At 40.0% G+C, this 24,551-nt stretch overlaps 1 protein-coding gene across 2 annotated transcripts; it reads left to right on the forward strand.

Moving 5' to 3' along the window:
• Positions 1-1,352: 1,352 nt before the first annotated feature.
• unc93b1 (unc-93 homolog B1, TLR signaling regulator) lies at positions 1,353-24,420 on the forward strand. 2 transcript variants are annotated; one of them, XM_011478598.4, is made up of 13 exons: positions 1,353-1,546; positions 2,154-2,267; positions 2,434-2,575; positions 4,435-4,588; positions 4,667-4,828; positions 5,463-5,592; positions 5,710-5,803; positions 7,517-7,641; positions 10,383-10,565; positions 10,671-10,944; positions 14,242-14,363; positions 14,459-14,581; positions 20,257-24,420. In XM_011478598.4, exons 1-13 carry the CDS (start codon positions 1,544-1,546, stop codon positions 20,506-20,508), a joined length of 1,878 nt encoding a protein of 625 aa, XP_011476900.2. In that variant the 5' UTR covers positions 1,353-1,543; the 3' UTR covers positions 20,509-24,420. The 2 variants fall into 2 exon arrangements, with proteins under 2 accessions (XP_011476900.2, XP_078806185.1); XM_078950059.1 differs by lacking the exon at positions 1,353-1,546 and adding an exon at positions 1,630-1,679.
• The last annotated feature ends 131 nt before the right edge of the window (positions 24,421-24,551 follow it).

Here is a 24,551-nt window from a genome sequence, read left to right on the forward strand (position 1 = left end):
TGAGGCTCTGGAGCCACAGGCGCTTCTTTCATCCTTCCACTACGGCTCTTTGGCTTTGAAATAAAACACTAAAGACTTGAATAAATAATTACGGTACTTTGTAATTCGTTTCAATTAATTAGGTTTTTTTATGTAAGTTCTTATTTTTAACATGTCAGATCACTGAGCAAACCAAGTAAAAGGTTTAATTCATTGTCAGAATGGCTTATTGTTTCATTAGAACAAACTTAAAGCATCTTCTTCTATTCAACGGTGTCTAGTTGCTGTTCAGAGGCAAATTTCTCAAAGTATAGGATTACATTTACATGTAGAGAGAGAGAGAGAGAGAGAGAGAGAGAGAGAGAGAGAGAGAGAGAGAGAGAGAGAGAGAGAGAGAGAGAGAGAGAGAGAGAGAGAGAGAGAGAGAGAGAGAGAGAGAGAGAGAGAGAGAGAGAGAGAGAGAGAGAGAGAGAGAGAGAGAGAGAGAGAGAGAGAGAGAGAGAGAGAGAGAGAGAGAGAGAGAGAGAGAGATACACACACACGCACAGACACACACACACTGAGGCAAAAAAGTACTAAGCCACCAATTGTAAAAAAGATGTAATTTTTAATAATTGGTATACTTCAACTATTAGGGACAAAATGAGAAAAGAATTCATAAAAATCACGTTTTAAATTATTTATTAATTATGGTGGAGAATAAGTATTTGGACAAAAACAAACAAGCAAGATCTCTGGCTCTCACAGACCTGTAGTTCTAGAAATCATTGTCAAGTGGGCGTCGTCTACCTCACCAAGATGGCGTTGCGCTCCGCCACCGGCGGCCAGGCTTCTAAAGCGGGCTTGTCTCCTCTAGCGATATAACTCATTGGTTACGCCACCCACAGAGAATGCCTGATCTCCTGGTCCAGCGAATTGAAGCCAATTCAGTAGCCATTTTTCTGCAATACAGACGTTGCCATGTTGGAGCCAGACAACGACGGTAAGCAGTGGTTGGTCTGAATCTGAGACAACATTTCTATGGCAACTACTGTCGCCAACCAGGACTGAGCATGTTCGAAATACACACCCCTTCCACTGAAAGTGGTCTTGGGAGATTTTGTCAATCAAGCGTTCGAGGTGGGGGGCAGCGGGCACCATATGCTTTTACTAAGACATCTGATTGGCCAGTTTATCACTTAAATAACTTGTGATAAAGAAAAATAAATCATTAAAAAAGGAGGATCAGCAAGAAGATGTTGTAAAGGGGTAGCAAAGGAAGAATGGTTAATCTGACAAATAGAATGGCTGGGTAAAATAGCTCTTTATTTCTCTATAGAAGTCAATGGGATTTTGGCTTCATGAAGCCAGCAGGTACTTCCGGTTTGGAACGTGAGGGGGGCGGGGCTACTCAGCCCGGTTCCTGCGTAGTCAATGGTCTGTACCTTTAAGAGATATAGCCAACAAGAATGGGAAGTAGAAGACAACAAACTTTCGTTTCCTCGTGAAAGTTATATTTATACCTGTTAATGTTCAGAAGAAAGAAGAACCAACGACCAGAGGGACCGACGTGCTCTTCTTCAGCATGGTAAGTGAGTGACTGTGGACGGTTTTGCCATAATTAGTTACTCGGGTGTCCAGGTGAGGCTGACAGGAGTGGACACCTTCATTTCATTACTCTATCCGTTCTTTCTACAGGACATCTATAGAATTCCAAATTGGTAAACGACTTAAAAATGTGGGAAGTCTGTTAAACCTGTGTTGTTGACGAGTTTGAAACCAAAACCCACCGGTTGCTGCTGCTGCTGCTGCAGTCTGTCTGTCTGTCTGCGCGGTAAAACCAAGGACAGAACCAAGCGAGCGACTGCTGGAGAAACTTTGTTAGATTTGAGCAAGTAAACGTGTTTGGATCAGAGAAACCTCGTTAAAAAAAATTCGGGCTTGTTAAATTTCCAAACAGAACCTGCCTGGAGGCTCCCAACTACTCCAGCAAAGAACACCTAACATGGACGAAGATGGAATATCCTGCGAATGTTTTTAGTTTTATTATAATCCCAACATAATAACATTCTTCTTTGCTTAAAATTAATATATAAGTTGTAAAATATGTTTGTTGTTTGAAAGCTTTTGAGAGCTGTTGCAGATCTGATGTGGGAAAATGTTTCTGTCCTGCACTTCTGCCTTTTGTCCACTAGATGGAGGCAACAGAGCAGGAAGACCACATTGCAGATGCCGGCCAGTTTGTAGCGCCTCCTAACGGTGGAGTGAATGAACTGCTGGATATGGGAGAAGACAACATGCAGGGTCAGGTGAGAAAACCAAAACAGCTGCTGTTTTCATCTGCTGAAAAAATCTTGTATTTATTGTGGTTTTTTTTTGCCACATGCACTGCACGTCTTACACTCTGCTCTTTAGCTGTAGAGGTTTTAAAAACATTGTAAGAAAGATTTTTTTCTTTTTCTTTAATGTTTTCAGATGGAGGAGTTTCTAGGTCCCCAGGCGCAGTACAATGAGGAGGAGGAGGAAAGGAAATACTACAGAAGAAAGAGGCTGGGGGTCATCAAGAATGTGGTTGCAGCCAGTTTGGGAGCCATGATGGTTTACAGCGTTTACATGGGTGACTTTCAGATTCAGATCCTTTCATTATCACTCTCACATGTACACCGACATTTATAAGTGTTCTTTTATCACTGCGTCATTCATTTAAAAACAAAAAGAATGTACTGCAAGGTACGATTTAAAATAAATAAAAGAGTATAAAGTCAGAAATTTACATCAGTAAAGTTGTAAAATCATAATATGGAAAAAAATCCCCACTTTAGAGTAGTTATAATTTCACAAATTCTAATTAAAAGAATTTATGGGACAAAGTTATAAATGTATTGAACGAAAGGCTGTTTATTTAGAAAGATAGCGACTACAATAAAAAGAAGAACCAATATGGTGTTTCAGTATGAGCGGCGTATAGGCCGGCTGCAGGGAGATGGCTGTTTACATCAACCAACAATTCAGAGGGAGGGGTCTTGTGGTTTCCCGAGAGACTCTTAGACTGGTGATAAAGATTCTTGACCCATCTCCGGCCAGCGCATCGTTTATGCCGGTGTAGGTACCGTAACCCTTCGGCCTGCAATAACTGTTCTGGGTCCTTTCGACTGAGGATAACGTCACACTACGGTAGCCCCACTTGGACAAACTAGGTAGTGTGGAAATCTGCTCGGGCTCTACATATTTTCATTTCATGTTTCCTTTAGTAACCAAAAGTTATTTTTCTCTCATAGGTTGTGTCTGACATTATTCTTTGTAATGTTTATAGAGAGATTTTGCCACAATCCACTTGGTAAAAAGATCTGTGGCTGTTAAAATGAACCTGCTGCTTCACACAAGCGAACCGTGTCTCTGAGCGGAGCAGCTGGAGTCTCGTAGCTTCGTGTTTGCAGGCAAGGAGGGTGCTTTTTTATAGTGTGCGGTCCGGAGAAGGGTTCGGGCCGCAGTCCGTTCGGCTGCAAATGCACTTAATAATAATCATAATAATAAAAGCACATTTAGAAGATAATCTCGCCCCATTTCAGAGCTCTGTTTGCTTACAACAGACCGCATAATATTTTCTTCTATGGTACTATCGTAATTTGTCCAGACCAATCCCTATCTGACACGTCATGGGACCAACGGACAGCCAATCACATCATGTGACGTTAGCACTAGTCGAAGGACCCTGAACGGTTCTTGCAGGCCAAATGGTTATGGTACCTACACCATCGGCAGTAGAGTTGGAGAGGTCCAAATGCATTATGGGACAGGGATTCCTATGATAAATGACACCTTCATGGCATCATTATAAATGGCTGCTTTGAGGGATTTAGTCGAGACATAATGTGGACGGAGGCTTACTTTATTTTCAAAAGAGCATGGCTTTTTCCTTGTAAAATTTCACTTTTTTAATTTTTATTTTAACGTTTTCTAGTGATATTTAAAAATATTTCTTGCGACAGGAATCCTTAAACATGTGCAAAGATGCTCAAAAACATCTAGAATGTACAGTTAGTAATTCTATCAGAATGCTATATACATGCTATCCAGTGAAGCTGGACATCTCAGTTGGCTGGGTGTATGACTGTCACGCAGGAAGTCTAGGTTTTAGGGCTGCATGATATGAGGGAAACTCGTGATATGCCATATTAGTGATCAATATTGCGATGACGATATAACTTGCAATACATAGTTTAGTTTAGTTTATTTTTTCACATGTGTCAAAAGCAACAAATCCCCTCACAATACAGAATGTATTGGTTAGACCCCTCACACTGCTGCCCATCTGGGTCTCCCTGTGCCATGAAAACACAGGGTTGTGTCAGGAAGGACATCCAGCGTAAAGAAAGTCTCTGCCAAACCGGAAAGCTGTTTGGCTGTGGCAAACCCTCATGTGATCATCAGGAGACAACCCCAAAGGATTCTCTAATGTTGGTGTGTTTGCTCCAGGCCTACTGCAGATGCAGCTCATCCTTCATTATGACATGACCTACAGAGAAGTGAAATACAGTAACCTGGGCCTGGAAGACATCGACAGGAAGATGCTGATGGGGATCAATGTTACTCCCATCATTGGCCTCCTGTACACCCCTGTCCTCATCAGGTGCAGACCCACAAAAATGGGAAGATTTCTTTGTCTTTGTGTGATTCTCCTGAGATGCTTTTACTCTGACTGTCTTAGGTTTTTCGGTACTAAATGGATAATGTTCCTGGCCTCTGGGATCTATGCTCTCTTTGTCTCAACCAACTACTGGGAGCGTTATTACACGCTGGTACCTTCAGCTGTGGCCATCGGTGTGGCCATTGTCCCGCTTTGGGCATCCTTGGGCAATTACATTACCAGGTGAGAGGCACAACATAGAAAGCCAAGTTACATCTGCAAATGGAAACAAATGTAGAGATTATTTGATGGATAATAAAAACTATAATGTAGGAACATTTTTGCTTAACCATCATCAATATATGGAACTATCGGAAAATGTGTCCTCCTCATGCAAGCGTAAACTGTACCACACATTTTTTCCTGGCTGACTTTAGTCAGAGATTTAAATAAATAAAAAAGCAATTTAATGTCCATCTTCTCATATTGGTCAAAAGTTACAGGCAAAACAGGCTTTTAGTTTATTTGTTTTAAACATTTTTATCACACAACTGAACCGTCTCCCAGTTTGTAACTGTTGTTAAAAAGTCTTAAATGAAATATTTTAAATATGACACATAACGTTAAAGAGATGATCATAAAAATACAAAAACTTAATGAAACCCATACACAATCCTCATATATGTTGACAAATGTGTGTGTGTGTATATAGATAGATAGATGGATAGATGCGTGTGTAAATGTATAGATGTTTATGACCATTCATGTGTCAACGTTAAGTTCTTGGAGATGGAAAGCTGAGATCAACTTGAAGTACAGCTTTTTGAAAACTACAAAGTACACAGATGGTGTCTTTGTCCCATGATCTGTGGCGCAGGATGGCGCAGCAGTACTACGAGTACGCCAACTACAAAGAGGAGCACGTGCAGGAGCAGAAGAAGCTTCCAAAGGGGGCGTGCCACAGCTACATCATCATCTTTCAGTCTGTCTTCTACCTCATCTTCAATGTGAGCCCCAAAATCTTTGCCCTTGATCTTTTCACTTCTTGTCTGACTAAATGTGATGGAAATTAATTAAGAGATTATTTTTCAACAAAAACCTTGTTTCTTTTCTTTCTACGTCAGCTGAGTTTAGTCTTCGCTGAGCTTCCGATGCGCCTCGTCCTCAACAGCCACCTGCATGAGAACAAGTACATCCTCGCTAACGTGAAAGTTTGCGGTAAAAATGCCTGACTGCCTCCTGCTCCCTTTGCTTTTCCACACTCTCTGCAGCAAAATCTCTTCAATAAACTAACCGGTGGGCTAAAATGAACAGTGAAAAGTAGCTGGATTTGGAGCATCAGGGGTGCACATCACTTCACTCACCCCACTGCACTACAGAAGAAAGGAAACTGAGGGGATGTAGGAACATCAACATCAAGTTGATCCGAATAACATGAGAAGTTCCTGTGTGTCAGTGTCTGGCACTGAACTCTGGAAGAGGTTTAGCACCGGACTCAAACATGTTCAAATATTTATTCATTCATAAAAATGAACTAAGGAACTATTTTTTAACAAGCTGAGAGGACTCGAAGATTATTTGTGTAATTATCTTATTTATTTTTTATACTTGAAATTAACCAATCAAATCAAAATCAGTTGTTGAATTCCCTACAGCAGTGGTCCTCAACCTGTGTTGCCAGATTGGGCAGTTTTTGTTCTGAATTTGCGCCCAAAATGGACATCATTTGGGTGGGTTTGGGGTCGGTTTTTATTCCTCATCAAAATACTTTTCAACCTGGGGCGTGCAGTCAGGGGAGGCAGGTGAGGCAGTACCACACATGACATTGTCCTCGCCATCATAAGCAACAAATAATATGACAAATATGTGTTCACTATTCTGTTGTATAAATGCAGTACAGACCAAAAGTTTGGACACACCTTCCCATTCAAATGTGTGTCTAAACGTTTGATCTGTACTGTATATCTGTATCATTTTAGTCCTTCCCTGTGACAAACTAACAACCTGTTCAGGGTGTCCCCTGCCTTCGCCCACAAGTGGCAGGGATAGGCTCCGGCAGCCCCGTGACCCTGAAAGGGAATAAACGGAAAAAGATGAATGAATTTTAGTCTGTATTAGCCTAATAATCTGTGGATTTTGCGTATTTCTTGTTCAGTCACAGCGCAGGCTGTGAGGTGATGCGGCACACGGCAGATCAAAATGGGAAGTTATAAATAACTGATGATTAATTACAGCTAATGAATCCCTTATCCCTTAACCCCCTGTGGGACCTGGCGGTTTTTCAGATGACTTTTGGGTTGGAAAACCGTGACTGAATCTGGCAACACTGTTGTCAACCTTTGCAAAGCCGCAGACAGGCCTGTACAAGGCTGGGGTTGGTTTTTGGGAGGAATGAACATTAGAATACACTTAAAAGCTCCAAAAGTAGACTTTCTTTTTTTTTAGGGTAAAATGTGTCTTCATCCTCTGATATTTGCTAGCCTTATTGTTTCAATTCAGAGGTCGGAGCAGCCGCTTTAAGAAGGCAGTGGATGGATTTTCAACTTGTGACGAAGCCACTTGACGTGCGTCAAGAATGAGTCTGCAGAGAATTCAGTATTCATTCTCTTTTTTTTTTTTTTTTTTCATTCATTCATATTTTAAACCAGTTTTTCTCCCTTTTGGGGTCACGGGAAATTCAGAAGTTCAGTAGAGAATTCAGTAATTTTTCAAAATAAAATTTGTTATTATCGTCGTTGGATTATTTAAAAAAAAAACACAGAGGAAAAATGCATGTTTTTTTGTTTTGTTGTTGTTTTAGAACTCATTCTGTTTACAAAACATGTTTCAGTTTCAAAGTGATTCTTTTGAAAACAAACAAACTCTGACACAGAAGCTTTTGTTGTGATGAACTCCTTCCTTAGACCTTCTTCTTCCTGCTTCGGCGTTCAGGTGCAGAGATCAGGGGAATGATCCCGGGCTTCAACACCACCGTGCTGACCAACCTTCCCCACTCCATGCTGCTCATCAAGGTGGAGAGTGTCCTCATGGGCTTCGCCCTTCTTGCCATGATCATTGTAAGATTCAACATACGGTATTCATCCATGACTGTTGCCCCCCCCAACATCAATAGATGTGGGAGGCAATTCTCTGAAAAATTCAACAACAGTTACATTTTCCATTTACATTATCACTGTCAACATCGGAGCCTCTGATTGTTCACTTATATATTTATATTCTTTGAAAGTGTCCCAAAGTAATCTATTACTTGCAGCACCCTGCTGTGCCCTGGGCACTCTGGGTGCTGACATGAGAATTACATGGGGGTGTAACAAATTATTTTAACTTTAATTCATATCATAATTTGTGGTTGACGGTCCGATTCATAGTCGATCTAAGTTCATTTTTGCATGATTTGATTTGATCCACTGACTTAAAATTGATCAAAGACATCTTTATCCAACCAGTGTGACTCGGAGAGAAATACCTGGTACTGAACAGGGCAGGTTCAAAGTTTTCCACATTCCTTGAATTTCTTGCAAGATAATCAAGTGTTTATGTAGTATGTGTAAAAACAAACAAGTCAACAAGAATGAATGGTAAATCCATTCACATTTTAGCTTCATCAAGTTCAGCTCACTGTTGTTTTTCAAATCAGAAATAATACAAGAAGAACATGATTAGAACATTTTACTACATTATTCTGTAAGTGTTACGACACATTGGACTGGAATGATGGCTTGATCATTTTTTTGTCGTTTTTACCTTCTAGTAAAATTAAACTACCTTTCCTCAAACCAAATGGTATTTTCCTAGATTAATACAATTGATTTTTCTCATTTTGAAATGGTTTTCTAATGGTACAGGTTGATTTGATTAACAACTTGCCTCAGACAGATCGGTCTGGTAGAATCGCAGGACTATAAATGGATTCATCAGTAAAGTTGATCGATCGTTAAACCCTTAGAGGAACAGGATTTTGAAGGTGGAACTTGACGATGGAGAAATCATTGGCTAAAAACCAAAAGGTTGGTGACTTTATTGTGATGCAAAATAAGTACAAAGAAGGAAATGTAAGTTTAGCTGCAGCTAGAATGGAAGACACAGACATCCCTAGAAAAAAAAGCTGTGCTCTATTGTTGAATTGTTTATGGTGGATATTCTTTTTAAATGTGAGTGAGAAGGCACCCAACAAATATGAAGTCCTGCTCATCAAGATGTACTCTAATCTACTCTAATTTCTCACAATTTAATAGAGAGATTAGTTTTTCTTTGGTCACATGTTAGCTGAGTCTGTGGGGCTTGTGGGGGTCACCGACTGAAAGACTCTCTCTTAGCCTGACACTATGTGGCCTGTTTGGACTAAAGCAGCTTTAAATGAGGCAATTATGGCAGGAGAAGGTAGTCTAGAACCACATTTCTAAAAATACAACACAATGAGACTTTTTCTCAATTTACAGTCTTTGTTTTAGCACTAGTTTCTGCAAGATTTCTTTTTTTCCCCCTTATATATCTATATATATAATTTTAAAGTGATACAATAATAGACATAAAAAACAGAAGTATAATAAAGAATAAATTATTCTTAGTTAAAAAAGACCTTTTGATGAAGATGAACTTCTTATCGAGTTTAAGCCCCTTTCTTCACTTCAGTCCAAACATTTATGCAAATAGTATTTTAACAGAATTCCAAGAAATGACTGAAGACAATCAGTTATTGCCAAAAGAAAAAAAAAAAGCATCCAGTCACTTGTATCTATTTATTATATCACTTTATTTTTGTTTTGAAGTGTTTTTATGGATGGACTATTTTTAAAGGGCCTATACTATGCTTTTCTTAAGCCTTTCAGAGTAAACTATATCCCTATTTATGATAATATATTACCTTTGGCACACTAAAGAATGATTAAAAAAAATGTTATTTTCTCAGCTAATTCTCCTACCCAGAAGTAAGATAACTCGATCTCTGAGGCACCGCCTTTCGCTCCTTTTGGGGACCGCCCATTTCATGACGCCATCCTGGGGCCGGCCTCAGCAGTGTGTCTGCATTTTGCCACAAAAACGAACAACATTTGAGCTTTTACAAAGATGGATGTGCATATTGTGCATAAAAAATAAATGCGCTTTAGCCAACCACCCTTTAGCTCAGTGGAGAAATGGGGTGTGTGTGTTAGCCTGGGGGACTCTTTCTGGAAGGGGCTGTTCTCACTTTCATAAATATGAATGTGAGAACTCGCTTGTTTTTGTGAGTTGGGAGGGGCTGGCGCTCAGAGGGCAGGAGGAATTCTCAGAAATGCGTGAACAGATCAAAATACCACTTTGGAGTAGTTTTCCGTGAGGAATAAACATTATAATACACTTAAAAGCTCAAAAAAGTCGATTTTTCACGGCGTAGGTACTTTAAAGTCGTACCTGCCATTAGCCCATATCTGAACCCCTCCTTTGCAGATGCATTGAAGTTTTCTATTTGTTCTCATGATTTCAATTTGATAAACTTTAAGTTAGTTGGCTCTATATGATGATCTGTTGATTTAATCTTATGTTTTTTTTTTTTTTTTTTAGAAGAAGAAAACAAGAGTTAACTGTTAACTGTTGTTTTCCATGTGTTTCCCCACACCTCAACACAATAGATCATATATGGAAGGATGAAGGAACAATAAAAACTGTACAGTCATTTAGCAGCTACTTGAACAATTATCAGTCTTGAAGGTTGTTATTTTTTGTGTAACCCAATTTTATTCAGCAACTGTCAAACTTGTTTAAAAAAAAAAAAAAATCAGAATCCACGAAGTTACTTTCTATGTGGTTCCGCCAACAGTTCCTTGTGCTTTGTGGCCCCGCCTATCGCCCAACGGAGGAGATTGACCTTCGAAGCATTGGCTGGGGTAACATCTTTCAGCTGCCCTTTAAACACCTGAGAGACTACCGCCTGCGGCTGCTCTGCCCCTTTTTTATCTACAGTGGATTAGAAGTGCTGTTCGCCATCACAGGATTCTCCCTGGTACTGCACCCATACACGTACCGTTGGCAGTCATTTGGTTTATCAGTAGTCTGAGTTCAAAATGTGTGAGAATTCACTGGCATTTCCATCTCTTGTCCTCTACAGTCATATGGCGTCTGCATTCTGGGCCTGAAGAAGCTGTGGCTCCTCATCGTTGTCTACGGCCTCTCCAGCTCCGTGTTCTCCTCCCTCTCTCTTTTCCTGCTGCGCCTCCCTCGTTGGCTGTGTCTGCTTGGAGGTGCTGCAGTGCATGCAGTGCTAATTATTGCCCTTCTGGCGTTTTCTTCCAAACCTGACCAACCAGAGTATTTGGGGCCCCTGCTGGTGATTTCTGTGCTGTGGGGACTCGGCACTGCTCTGAACAAGACGGGAGTAAGCAGTGAGTATCATCTGACGTCCAGACGTAGACATCAGTGTTGGGGGAACACGTTTTAGAACTAGAATACATTGAAAAATATGCAAAACTATTTCAAGTACCGTATTTTCCGGACTATAAGTCGCTCGGGAGTATAAGTAGCACCAGCCCAAAAATCCATTATAAAGTAGAAAAGAACACAGATAAGTCGCACTGGACTATAAGTCGCATTTTGACGGGAAATTTATTTGACAAAATCTGAGACCAAGAACTAATAAGTTCCACAAACTCATATGACACAATCATAGCAGACTGTTTATCTCATAATTTCACAGTAATTCTTTCTCATACTTATTTATTTATTCCTTTCATGAAGCATCATTGTCCAACTAATACTCTGTTTTCATCCAGTATTTGTAGAATGTAGTCATTTTTATTGCATTTCTGAATCTATGAAATCATTGGAAAATAGAATATTATGTTGTTAGCCTTCAAGATCTTATTGTAAAAAAAGTTTGCTGATTCTCTGAGTCACTTAACATACTCTTAACACTTAACATAACGTCATGTAAATCATCTAATCAGTGATCTCCTATAATACCTTTTCCTGTTTCTTCTTTGCTTCAACATTCAACATTTCATTTTAATTTCTGGAAATTACTTTTTTTTCTGAAACTTTTTTTTAAAAATTGTTTTGCTTTTTTAATTTTTATTTGTGATCTTTATAATGTTTTGCCCATAAGTGGCCGGGATAGGCCCCGGCAGCCCCGTGACCCCGAAAGGGAAAAACGGTATAGAAAATGAATGAATGAATAGAGTGTTTTGCGTTGAGGGATTCGTTTGTGATTTAAGCTTCATTGCCACCGTAGTTAATCCTTTAACACCAATAATGTCACAGTGATACCTAAAAAACACTGTTTTTTTGACATACTGTAAATCTTCAACTGTTCACATGATCCCCGTGAATCAGCTGATTCTGACGCAGAGAAAACTGCTTTTCTTTCTGACTTTGCAGCGATATGCAACACATTACAAACGCAGAGCGACGATGCAAAGCTGCTTTTCGGCTAAATATTGATTACGTAAACACTGCACAGTGCTGCATATCAGCGCAAGGCAGATTTTCTCCTCTTCAGAATCCGCTGGAAAATGTTAACTTTGTTAACAGTCGAAAAGTTACGGTAGACGAAAGAATGTAAACAGTGGAGCTGAAACTCCGATATTTAAAAATTTTAACAGACATTTTTCATTCCCTCCAACTGCCGCCAACACTGGGCAGATGTGCACATGATGCGTGCGCACGGACCTGAACTGAACGACTTGGATGTACATCGTCATAAACAAAAACAATCATTCTTATTCGAGGTGTGGTTCACCTGTACACACATACAGGAATGACACTTTCAGAGCCGGTCCTTTTTATTTTTTTTTATTTTTCTTGCAGGGTGTTCAGGTACGACCATGGATTCATTTTTTTTCAAGCCTAAAAAAATCCCATGTGCGACTAAATGGGTGACACTCTAGAACCCTGTTTTCAGTCAAATGCCTTTGCTGAGACCATCCTATGTATTCACCCAGACTAAGGTTGGACGGACACACAAAAGCATTGAATTAGGCCCCCATGTTGTTCTGTGGTTGGGATTGTTCCTTCCATGTGTAGAATTTCTATTAGTTATGTTGCACCAAACTACAACAGAAACATCAACGCTTTGGTGGAAGAAAACGAGCAGCATAAATTCAAACCTCAGAAATGTATCATTTCATCTGTTTATTCATCTCCAGACCACATTTTTAGAATTAGCCTAGCTAAAAATACTGTGTTGAAAAACAGTTGGGATGTGTCCAAATTCCCTCACTATTCACTATTTGGTGCACCTTGTAGTTTATTCGCCATTATGTTGGAATGTTCGAATCTACAATTGTAAAATCTAGTGCCCTGGAAACGTGAAAATCTGCCATAAAAAAACAGTGCGCATTGATGCTCACAAGATTGGTGAATGTAGACCACAATGCATTGCATTTGAACAATTTGGCATTTAAAATTGTTTAATTTAAATGCAAATCATCCAAGTTTTCCTCATCAGAACACAGCAGATTCCAAAATAGTCTTCAGTAAATGTACATATTTATTAGGTCTTTACTTTGGGCAATGGGTGACGACAAATTTGCTTTTAAAAAAAGAAAAAAGTAGTTAGCATGGTGTCTGAATCGGGTAAAAGTTCGCGGCATTGGATAGTCCTGCACTATATAGTCTTATAGGGGTCACGGAGTCATTGGGGAATTCAGACATAGCCTTGTTATTTTTCTGTAATCCCTCCACATAACCTGGATGAGGTGACGGTGGAGACATAAGACTCTCAGGACAGGAAAAGAACAGACATCCATCTCAATCTACCAAATCAAAGGGGACAGAAATGGCTGAGATGAGAAACACAAGGACAAACAAGCTGGTTCAACCATAAAAATCATCCATCCATGAATTTTCTTAACCCCCTATGTACCATACAGGGTTATGGGGTTGCTGGAGCCTGTCCTGTGTGTCTGTCTGTCGCAGGGCACACGCCATAAACACAGGCACAGGGAAAACATTTCTTTCTTTTGCTAGGTTTAAGATGCTATTGTAGTCTGTTTAACATGCTTTAGCTTCACAGTGAAACTAATGGACAGGTTCCCAGCAGTGGAAAAGGTGTCAGAAAACATTCCTTAATCTGGTTAGCCTCTTTAACAAAATCATTTATGGGTAATTTTTTCAATGGAATGAAATTGCAATTGTAAATGTTTGTATTTGCAAACATGCTAATCGTGGACCTCATTACTCAGTTTATGATCTGCAATTGGTTTAAAAAGGACAAGTCCACATCTGCAACATCAAATTAGATGTTACTGCTCCACATGAGGAAGACTAACCACAACCAAAAGCTCTTCTACATAAAAAAAAACAGAGTGAGTGGTAAATGTGATCATTTATTGTGTTGTTTGTGTTGTTTTTTTTTTTAAAAAGTGGTCCACACACAGGATGAGAAAAAGAAGTGACTGATGGTCAACGTTGACAGAGCTTTGGTCTCAATATGTTTGCATATTGGGATGCATGAAGAGAGATGGAGCTCTGAAGACGTCTACTTGGTTAATGACCTCTGGTCAATTCTACAGGATCAACTTCATAAGCTTTTAGAAGTTAAAGCTGACCACCAAAGATTTAGAGTTGCCCTTTGTTCATGCTCTTCTCTTTTTAAGGGATTCTTACTTTACAACTATTTTTGCACACTGGGGTAAATTTTCTTGTATCCTGTTTCTGCATGATGTCATTTCCGTGTGCTGCAGTTCTTCTTGGTATGTTGTATGCTGAGGAAAAGGAGCGGCTGGACTTCATCTACACCATCTATCACTGGTGGCAAGCCATTGCCATCTTCATCGTCTACCTCTGGTCTGGCCTGCCTATGAGGGTAAATGACAGTTTTAGGGGAAATGTAAAAAGACTGAATTTAAACCATTTTTACAATCTTTTTTTCTTCCCATTTACCTCGTTCTGTCTCTACAGGCCAAACTCTCTATCCTGCTGGCCACATTACTGCTGTCCTGCTATTGCTACTGTGTGATGGAGCGTCGGATGGCCAAGAAAGTTCAGCACAGACTGCCTCGCATTCCTCGCCCACGACACAAGGTAAGCAGCCACAACTTTGCAGACAGTTTGATGCATCTATTTACCATTAATCTGTTTTCATCGAATTAAATACTTTTCCGTCATCACAAGTAATGATTTCTTTCTGATTACTCTTTGCCCGATCGTATATTTGGAAGAAATGTGGTTGCTGTTTGCTAAAGGCCAAGATATTTGAAAAGAACACCCACGGTATTTGATGTGTGTTCCTCATGAAGGAACATGCTTAAGGTTTGCTTTATTTCATAACAAAGCATGTCCAGTAGTTTGTCTGGCACTATTCCCAACAAGTTTAAAGAAAAACCCTTCAGAGTTTGGTCAGATTGGTAAGACACAATTGTTTTTCTTGTTGTTTTTTTTTCCAACTTTGAATTTTTTTTAATCATTTATAATGGGCGTTGTGCCATGAAGTGTAGAAGATAATGGATCTCCTCTCTCAGGACAGGTGGACCTCTCTTTAGTATCTAGAGTGTCCTTCATACTCCTGATAGGTTTGAAGCATCTTCATGTTGTTCAACTACGTCAACAGACATCAGTCAGATTGGACATTTAGGACATTCTATAACATTATTGCAACACATGTCAATTTAACATTTTCCAGTTTAAAATCAGGCAATTGTCTTAGGCCTTGTGCTATCTTGTGGGGTCCAGATGACCCCCCCCCCTTACATTGACGTGTTCTCCCTACCATGACAAAGGGGGATAAAGGTGGAAAGATTTCATGTAATCCATAGACACCAGTGAAGATCACAAATCATTGAAGAAAAAAGGTTCAGTGCACTGTCTAGTGGGTCTAAATGACCCAACTCCCAACGTCAACGTGCCTGGAGGCACGTTAACAGTTTCTCCAATTATTGTAGTATTTTCTGATTAGAAATGCCTTCTTTAAACTCTGAATCATTCAGTTTCACACTCTTCTGTATAAAAAAATTCCAATCAGAACAAAAGACTGTGTTTAAAGGATCAGATGCAAAAAAGAGAATTCAGCTGTGAATCCCAACATAGAACCAAAGTCTCATTAGGTGCAGCTGTCAGGAACTGGAGCCAACATGCAGGAAACTGGGCATGGTGGCAGAAACATAAACAGCAACAGTATAATATAGTTCAATCTTATTAATTTCAGCATTCTGGGGATGACAGTTGTTGGATATCTGTGTATAGAATATTACCATCTGGAGTAAACCGGATTAATTTTGATTATGCCAGCAGCACATTGTGCCAACATAAATAGCCTCCTGTGTTCTTTTGCTTTGATGTCTTCCAAGTCGATGTTACAGTAAACAATCTCACGTTGACAGTAATTTGTTTACATAAATGACTATTGTGTCACTTTCACCTACAGTAGCTGACTATTTATCTATTAGTGTTTTACTTTAAAATGTTCTTATTTTCCGTATTGTTTAAAGGACGAAAAAAAAGTGTTTTTGCTGCCCTTTTCCGACTTTGAGCCCCTGCCCCTCTAAATCCTGTGCACGTCCCTGCAGCTGGCGGTCGGTGCCACTTGATACGGACGGCTGCCGTCTGAACACATTTTCCAATCAGAGCTTCTGCCGGCCGGCGATCTTACTGCCGCTGCCCTGTGGTCATCTGATTTTGTAATGACATCAACCCCGCCTGATGGTCTACATTAATCATCACGCCAACGCCAAGTCTTTTCCCCCCAAAAAATCGGGTGGCGGCAGCTAATCTCAAAGATTCTGCTGATGAATCCCCATCGCGCGGTGACAGTTGAATGTGTCACCATAGCATACGCGGGGCAGATGATGTTGGTGGTGAAATTTGATCCCAGTAGCAGTCCCAAAACGGATGTTGGATGCTATTGGCCTTTTGCCTCAGTCAGAGCTGCCCTTACCGGTGGATTTGGCCTGCCTGCGGGTAAAAAATGGGCAAACCTGTAAGGGGCACGCAGGTGGCCTATATGAAGTTTTAAGATTTTAGGCTACTCAGTGAGTCTGTCAAGCGAAAATGCACTTCTTTATTCTATAGACAAACTGTGGGCGGCACAAATATACACTCATATTTAAGGGTAAAAAATGGGGAAGTAAGTCAGACGCAACCATGTTGTATGGATGTTTTTTCTTTTCTTCAAACCCCTGTGCACCGCAAAAGGGGCCCTTGGTGCTGTTCACATAAGTGTGCACTCCTTGCTTGCAGCCTGGCTGTCAGAAATTAGAAATTTAGACAATCAGATTGTGTGGACATTTTACAGACATCTTAAGGGCACACCGACTGTGCATGCAGCGTTTGCGCGCGGTCACTCAGGGGCCACTTCTCGCACCATACTAGCGACTGGAGTGTGGCTTAAGGGCACCATACAACAGTATGGGGTAAGCAATCTGTCCACAAGAAACGTATTCATAATAAATTAATACTAAATGCACAACTTTGCAGAAACATATGGAGTCATGGTTTCAACTATTATAGGAACATTTTAGCTGCTTGTTTACATTCATATGTACATGAGAACACCAGTTACGGTTTTGGGATCCATTTGACTTTTTGACAGAAGTTATATTAGGGATATTACCAAGTTGTTGGATCATCTGCAGATTTTTCTGCTCTCTTCAGAATCGATCCTACACTTCTTGATTTATTCAGGAGACGTATTTAAACTTGTCCTCCATTCACTGCAGCCCCTCTGTCTTCCTAACAGTCCTCTTCACCACCTCCCCTCCTGCTCAATCATTGAGGTAACAAAGTCGTGCATTTTCTCCCGTCCCTTAGAATGACAGAAGTGAAGCATCACTGCTGTCACACTGTAAAGGCGTAAGAACTGCTACCTCGTAGGAATTTCAGTTTGGTACATAAAGATTAAACATGAAGGGCTGTCTATTCCATCAAATGCATGAACAAATGTGGAGTCAGTTTCACTCTATTACTCAGACTGAGTAAATGAAACCAGGTGTGGGCAGATGTACCCTCCTGGGTATGTATGGTAGGAAGGACTTCAGAGAAAGTTGATTCGATCTGAGGCTGGGGCGTTTTCTTTCATGAATGTCTCTATTTTCTTACAGTGGTTGATCCTTGGGCTGCCTGGTAAGGCAGCAGACATCTTCACCAACTTTACTTCAAACTAAAGTCTGCTTTCTCCAGAGTTTTCATTTGCAATCAACTTGTTTTGGAATGACTAACTTACAGAGGAAGATGTCTACTGCTAAAGATATTGTTATGCTTAGTGAACTACAGATTAGGAGAATTTCTGAGATAAAAAAAAGCACATCTTCTGTGTCCAGGCATTTGACCCGTTAGACTTTTCACTCAAAACCGCACCTTTTATTCTTTAAACCGGGAGTTTTGTGATCTTTGCACAAGTGAAAAGCCCCTCCTCTTTTAATTCCCTGTAGCCCGATCACAGGATTTTCACCCGGCGATCCTTAGAGAGAGTAAGAACCGTAAATAGTCAGTTTATGCACCTGGGATGCAATCCTGATGACATTGCAGTGACAGATGGGCATAACGTAGCGAGGTTGGAGGTGTTTAATCAAACAGGTCAAACTCTGTCAACAGGGGCTGGTCAATGAGTTCAGTGAAGGATACTGCTACACAGCTTCTGCTCTGTGTTCCCTTGAAAGCCCTTACTGCTGTGATGACGTGGGACTGGGCTCTCTGCATGCTGGATAGAAATGAAGTTCCATCCACAGAGACATTTACTGTTGATTGGAGATTTATTCTGCAGTCCAAAAAAATCAGTTTAAAGGTTTTGGGGCAGACATTGGATTTGCGATGCCCTTTGTTGTGTGAATGCTTCAAAGCCTTCACTCTTTCCATTTTCCATAACCATAAAAATTCCTTATTTCAGCCAAACATGTGCTTGTTCAGGAGCAGCCTGCTGCTGTGTTTCTTTGGATAGGTTTTATGGTTTTTAAAAATACATTTTCAGCCCCATGGGAATGAATATGAAACCATTCAACTCTTTCAAAACCTTTGCCAGTTGGAAACTATTCAACCGTTCAGCAGGGACTGGGCTTTCAGATGGACTCAGCTTTTAAAACCCTAAATGAAAATTTCAGAGCATTTCTGGATTTATAATGGAAGTCAACGTGCAGGAGCTAGTGATGACATCATCACTTGGACTCAGAAGAGGGGATTTTTGAAGACTCTTTATTTATTTTTTTCAATAAACTACCATAACTCCAACACAGTTGGGCACATTTGAGTTGTATTTTCAGCAAAGCACAGGAATATGCTTCTAGTTTCAAAAAATCCCACTCTCAATTCTGAGAAAACCACTCAACTCTATATCTGGCCATTTCAAATCAGGTGATCGTTACACTTCCCACATTCTGTTTTTTACTTGCAATGCTGACAACATACTTGAATTTAGAGACTTGAAACCAGCATACAGATGGGATCCTTTTTTTTTATATATAAAGGTTCAATGACTGATAAGTGAAGTAGGTTTGAAGGTATAAACAGCTGTGTCAAGCAAGTGAAGATTGCCACTGGGATTCTCTGCTCAGAGGAAGAGTTTAGCCTTCACTCTTCTGATCCATTTAAGATAAAGACTTAACGCTTGAGTCAAATAGGATTTATATTGCTGGATTCCTCTTTGTTTGAACTGAAATTATCATGATCAGACTTATGGTTGGAGCATCCAAATATTTGGAGCAAACTGGATGAAGATTAATATGCAGTTTCTGTTTTTTGTTTAGCAAGCAGCAGCTGATCGCATAGAATATTTACAAATAGATCTGTATCTTCTGCCTCATAGATACCATGAAGTCACTTTGGCAGCTTCCCCACTCATTCTGAAGTGACGTACACACCGCACACACACACGTTCAAGAACACACTAAACGCGCAGTAGTTCTCTTTCACATCTCTATTCCAAGATATGAAAGACTTGGTGTCATAAAATTCCAGCTGGGCATAAACCGCAATTATTAATTTCTCCTCGGTTTACGCTCATGGTAATTAAGAGATGCCATCCATATGTCACTACCAAATCCGAGTCCCTGATTGGTCAAAGTTCGCTTTAACTTTCAGTGTGGGTTCAATGGCCGCACATTTTGTATATAGAGCCCAAAAACGGTCGCAGACATGTGAACGCAGAAGCGAAACCTGAAACACACTTTCACATAGACCTTTTGGAAGTGGCTGCTTGAATGTGCGTGCCGAGGGCGGTGGGAACATAGATGTAGACTGCATAGAGTATACACACAGATCTTTCTGCTGATCCTTTTTTAGTTATTCTTTTAGACTTGATAACATTTGGTCAATTAAATGTTGCTCCCTTTCACAAACCACTTCTCTTCTAAATATTTGTCTTTAAAATGAGCTATTATAAACATCTTAATTTTTATTTAGTTAGTGTGTCATTTCACCTGAGATTTTAACAACCATTAAAGTCCCTTTAAGTTCTTTGTATGCTTTTGCAAACTTTTTGTAAACGTATTTAGCGTTTTTTGATACAGGAAATCGTCTTTCACATCAGGCAAATGGCTTCAGCAGTTGAACATTTTTCATTAAAAACAGACCTTTATTATTAGGTCTGTTTTGCTTTTGTTCCTAGTTTATTTGGATTGACTTCTGTTATTTAAGCTTCTTCTGGACGTCAGTATTTAGATCATTTTTCCTATCAACTGCAAATTGTGAATCCTCTTTGAATTTGAAGTAGCCTTTTTAACATGACTAAAACGTCTCGCATATTTTTTCTCTTTTTTTTCTTTTGTTGTCAGGTAAAAGGCTACCGTTACCTGGAAGAGGACAACTCAGATGAATCTGATTCAGAGAAAAGTGTGGAAGAGGAGAATGATGAAAACATTGAAGAGATGCCATCAGCAGATGGGGAGGAAGAGGAACAGGATGCTGGGACAGAGGGAGCTGACTCACCCAGAGTCTGGAGGAGAGGGGCCAGGGGTCAACAGCACAGATGGGAAGATGGCCACCTCCAGGGGGCCGAGGAAGAGGAGAAGCAAGTAGTAGAATAAAACATGGATGTGATGGGAAGACAAGTCTATGAGAACTGCAGGATGCCGATGATTTGAATGTTTTCTTTTCTTTTTTTTCTTTTGCACTGAATAGAGAACATTTGGCTTTATTTTTACCCAAAAAATACAAATTTTGTATTTATAAGAATAATCGCTTTAGCAACAACATACAAAAGGACATTTATGATATTCCTCTGAACAGTTACAGAGGAATTTTAAATATTCCCGCTAAACTCTGTCAGGATTTATCAAAACCACAAGGAAAACTGGAGAATATGAAGCCATTGTAATGAAGCTAAAATAGGGGAAATATGATCATTTCTTCACACTGTAGTTAAAAGACCTGCAACTGCATTTTGTACCAGCTGGAGTTGAGCAATGGCCCCACAAACAGGGAAGTGCAATACTCCAGCCTGGTGGAAACAAAGGTGTAGATCACTGAATTAAAATTCTACAAAAAAAAGGACTTGGTCTCCCTCATGCCAGCTGCCTTAAGTAAAAAAAAATTGACATGACAACCATTGATATGAGAACTGATGCAAGTGAGTGTGACGTCACCCATAGAAATGCCGTACTTCCAGCTCCAACAAAATGACGGCAATTCAGTTACTATGGTTTCACGATACGGCATGTTGGAGCCAGACAACGTCAATAAAACCTTGGTCCAAGTCATCATTTCTATGGCACGCATTCTGCCCAATCAGGAGTACGTTTGTTGGAAGTCCACACCCCTTCCACTTAAAAGTGGGCTTGGGAGTATTTGGCAAGAATGGGGGAGCCTATTTCTTTTTTTGTGTCCCTAAACTTTCAGTTCAGTGTCCACCTTCACCTCTAAATTAGTTACATGAAGTTCCGCGTTTTTATTTAAAGAACCTAGATTGGCAGGGAGGGACCCAAAGAACCATCACTTCTGTTTTACTGTCATTGAGGTGTGAAAATGTTCACTTTGAAAGATTCTTTATATAGTGCGTTAACTGGTGACACTGATGATGTAGAGCCTCCAGGGAATCGTAAAGGGGATCTACCTTTGTTCTCACTTCAGGTTTCACAGCGAATCCACTTCCCCAACATAAGACATTACATAACAGATTTGCTTTTCACATTAAGGGCTCCAAACGCTTTGAAAACTGCAGTAAGGTGTTTAGTTTAAAGAAAAAAAGTGGTCTGGTATTTCCTTTTATTTTTTAGGTCGATATAAAAGTGTCTTTGAAATGCTGTTGGAATAAAAAAAAAGACACAGAACTCTTTTGGAGACCAGTGATGTGGTCTGGTTTTCCCCGCTCTTAACAGAGCCACCTGTTGATTCTTAAAGGCAATGAATAGTGGAAGGAAAAATACTGGAGAAATGGACAAAAGCTGTTTTCCTGGTTCCTGCAGATTATTGGTTGTTGCATTTCAAGCAAAGAGCTTGAACTTCAACTGAGCAAATATCCAAAACTGTGTCAGAAGGATTAACAATTTTTTTTCTTTTGCATTTGTTAAATTTCAGTTCTTAACGCGTGCACCTTTTTCTGATAATCCAAAGCAGAAATGATGCCCAAGATGTGGTCTTGCATGTATGTTTACAAATCTTGAATCTCTAGTTCCATAGAGTTACGCCCCTGAAATATCTCAACTTACAGGGGCCATATGTTACATGGTGCAAAAACATTCTTTTAAAAAAAACTTATGTTCATGCCAACTTTTTCTAAAAGCTATGACATAAATTCAAAATTCATTGTCATCAGGCTAACCTAGCTGCACAACATGCTCTGTTCATTCCAATAGTTTGATGAATCTTTGTGTTTAATGAACTATAAAATTGTGTCTAGCTCTCATCAAAATTTGCCCTTTAGGGGGTTCGATGGTGGGCCTTGAGGCACGGAAAGGGTTGTTCTTATCGGGGCAAAATGTTGAGAGTAATGTGGTTGTATGAAAATGAGAAGAGTCACATGACTTACTGACTCACTGATTTGGCCATTACCCCCAATATGAGCACTTCAACCTAACAAAAGCTTGTTGCAGACACAACCTCTTTAGTAAACACGCACATGGTCTGTTGTGGTTTGTTTAGAATAAAGCTGTCCAGTCCACAGGTCTGACGCAAAGTATTTTTATATATGTGAGAACCATGTTTACCTGAGGCTTTATTTGGAAAGAAAGCTGTTGTTCCCATAGATGAGGCACTAGAAGAGCATCAGTACTTCTTTGTAGTCATTCATAAAATTGCACAGCACAGAGCTGAGAGGGGAAGCATGCAGAGACTAAAAATAGTTGAAGTTGTGTGCTTGAATCCAGATTTTGAATCCAGATGAAGGTGACCTGATCAGTGCTCTTGGTGGTTATATGTTGGCGCCAGGGTTCGACAGCAGAGCCACATCAGTGTGTGAATGTGGGTATGCATGGGGGAATGGGACTGTGACTGTAAAGCGCTTTACGCCTTAATGGAAGGTATAAAAGCGCTACATCAGGGGTGATGAGCTTCATCCAGTGTGGGCCCTTGGGTGAGATCCTTCACGCTGCTGCCTAACTGTGTAACCACAAGCTGGCCATGAGGGTGGGTCTTCCTCTGCTGGTTCTCAGCCCGGATAAAATGCAGGGTTGTGTCAGGAAGGGCACCCGGTATAAAATCTCTGCCAAACCACCTGTGCGAACCAATGAAAGCAAATTTGCGTTGGCGACGCCTGAAGGGAAACACCGAAAGGGAAGAATTGATTTTTGGTCAGTCACAGGAAAAGAAATTCAGGATTGTTAGCATCCAGACACTTATTAAGTCATTTATCCCCCATCTCCACAGAGAATTGTGGATTTTTTAGCCCCTGCAGGTCAAAATGGTCAAAAAAGGGTGAAGTTAAGGAGTCCCTGAAAGCAAAGGGATGGATGCCACTAGATTTGATGGAAGCTATGGAGAGTACCCACATTGAAGGGGGTGTGAATCCTGAAAATAAAGCTAATAGCTGTGAGGAATGATGATGATGATTGATTGTTTGGGCAATGTCACAGATTGTGTAGTGTCCAAACCTCAACCTCCTCCTGGTCCTAATTACAGAGGGGACACTGACTGACATGCCTTTTGGTTTATGAACTCAGGATGTCAACTAGGACCACTGTTAAATATTTAAAACTCATTTAGGTTGCTGTAAGCTGTAAGAGCATCAGTGATCATCTTTAACCCCATTGTATTTGTTGTTATTGGCGCGGTGGGAGGTAATGGGAGGCTCTACAAGGTGTCGCTGTCCTCAAAAGGCTGAATGATTGCTGGGTTGATCCATTTTTTCAAATAAATAAAAATTTCCTAGTAAAACTGTTTTTTTTTTTGTTGTTTTGCTTACAAGATTGTGTTTTATTTTCATGATTAGTGTTTGTATGTTGTATAATTGTGGCTAATGAGCTTTTATAAAAACTGGTTGCTTTAGATTTCTCGACTGGTCATGTGGGTTTGATGACATACCAGGAATGAAAAGTTTAAACAAACCACAGCTGCAGAATATAAGGATTTGGATACATTTTAAAGAATGTTTTCATGCTATAAATGTCAGTATTTCTGTTTTCAGTGCTCTTGTGCTGCTTCCTGAAGCAATTGACCTTCACTGTTGTAACTATTGTCTTGCCAGCTCCTGATGATGTTGCTGTGACTTACTCTGGATGTTTGCTGTGTTCCAGTAAAATATGTTGGAGATTTGTTTTCAGTTTGTTATCCTCAGGCTAATATATTTCATTCTGGTCTTGGACAAACCTGGACTGTAAACGTATGCAAGGCGATTCATAGAATCATACAGCAGCGACATACTTTTCAATTACTTTAGTGCTGTTTCTCTCTCTATTGGTGCCCTGCAGAAGATTTATATTTTATTTTGGACCAAACTGTAAAAATCGAAAGAATTTTTCTTCGATGTATTTACAAAATGATGAAAAAATAAAGCCAACAACTAATCAACTATCAGTCTTAATACCATGTTCTGGGTGTATACTCGATTCTGATTGGCTGCTGGGTGTGCATTAAAAGTGATATACCACAGTGATAACCGCACGGTGAAAAAAGAAGTTCCGGTCAACTAGCTTAA

This window comes from Oryzias latipes, chromosome 1, assembly GCF_053564925.1.
Source record: "Oryzias latipes strain Hd-rR chromosome 1, Olatipes_Hd-rR_3.1".
Taxonomy (NCBI): domain Eukaryota; kingdom Metazoa; phylum Chordata; class Actinopteri; order Beloniformes; family Adrianichthyidae; genus Oryzias; species Oryzias latipes.

Coding starts and splice junctions, on each gene's coding strand:
- unc93b1 (XM_011478598.4), top strand. Junction 4,589..4,666: donor TACACCCCTGTCCTCATCAG/GTGCAGACCCAC, acceptor TGACTGTCTTAG/GTTTTTCGGTACTAAATGGA. Junction 14,582..20,256: donor TTCCTCGCCCACGACACAAG/GTAAGCAGCCAC, acceptor TTTTGTTGTCAG/GTAAAAGGCTACCGTTACCT.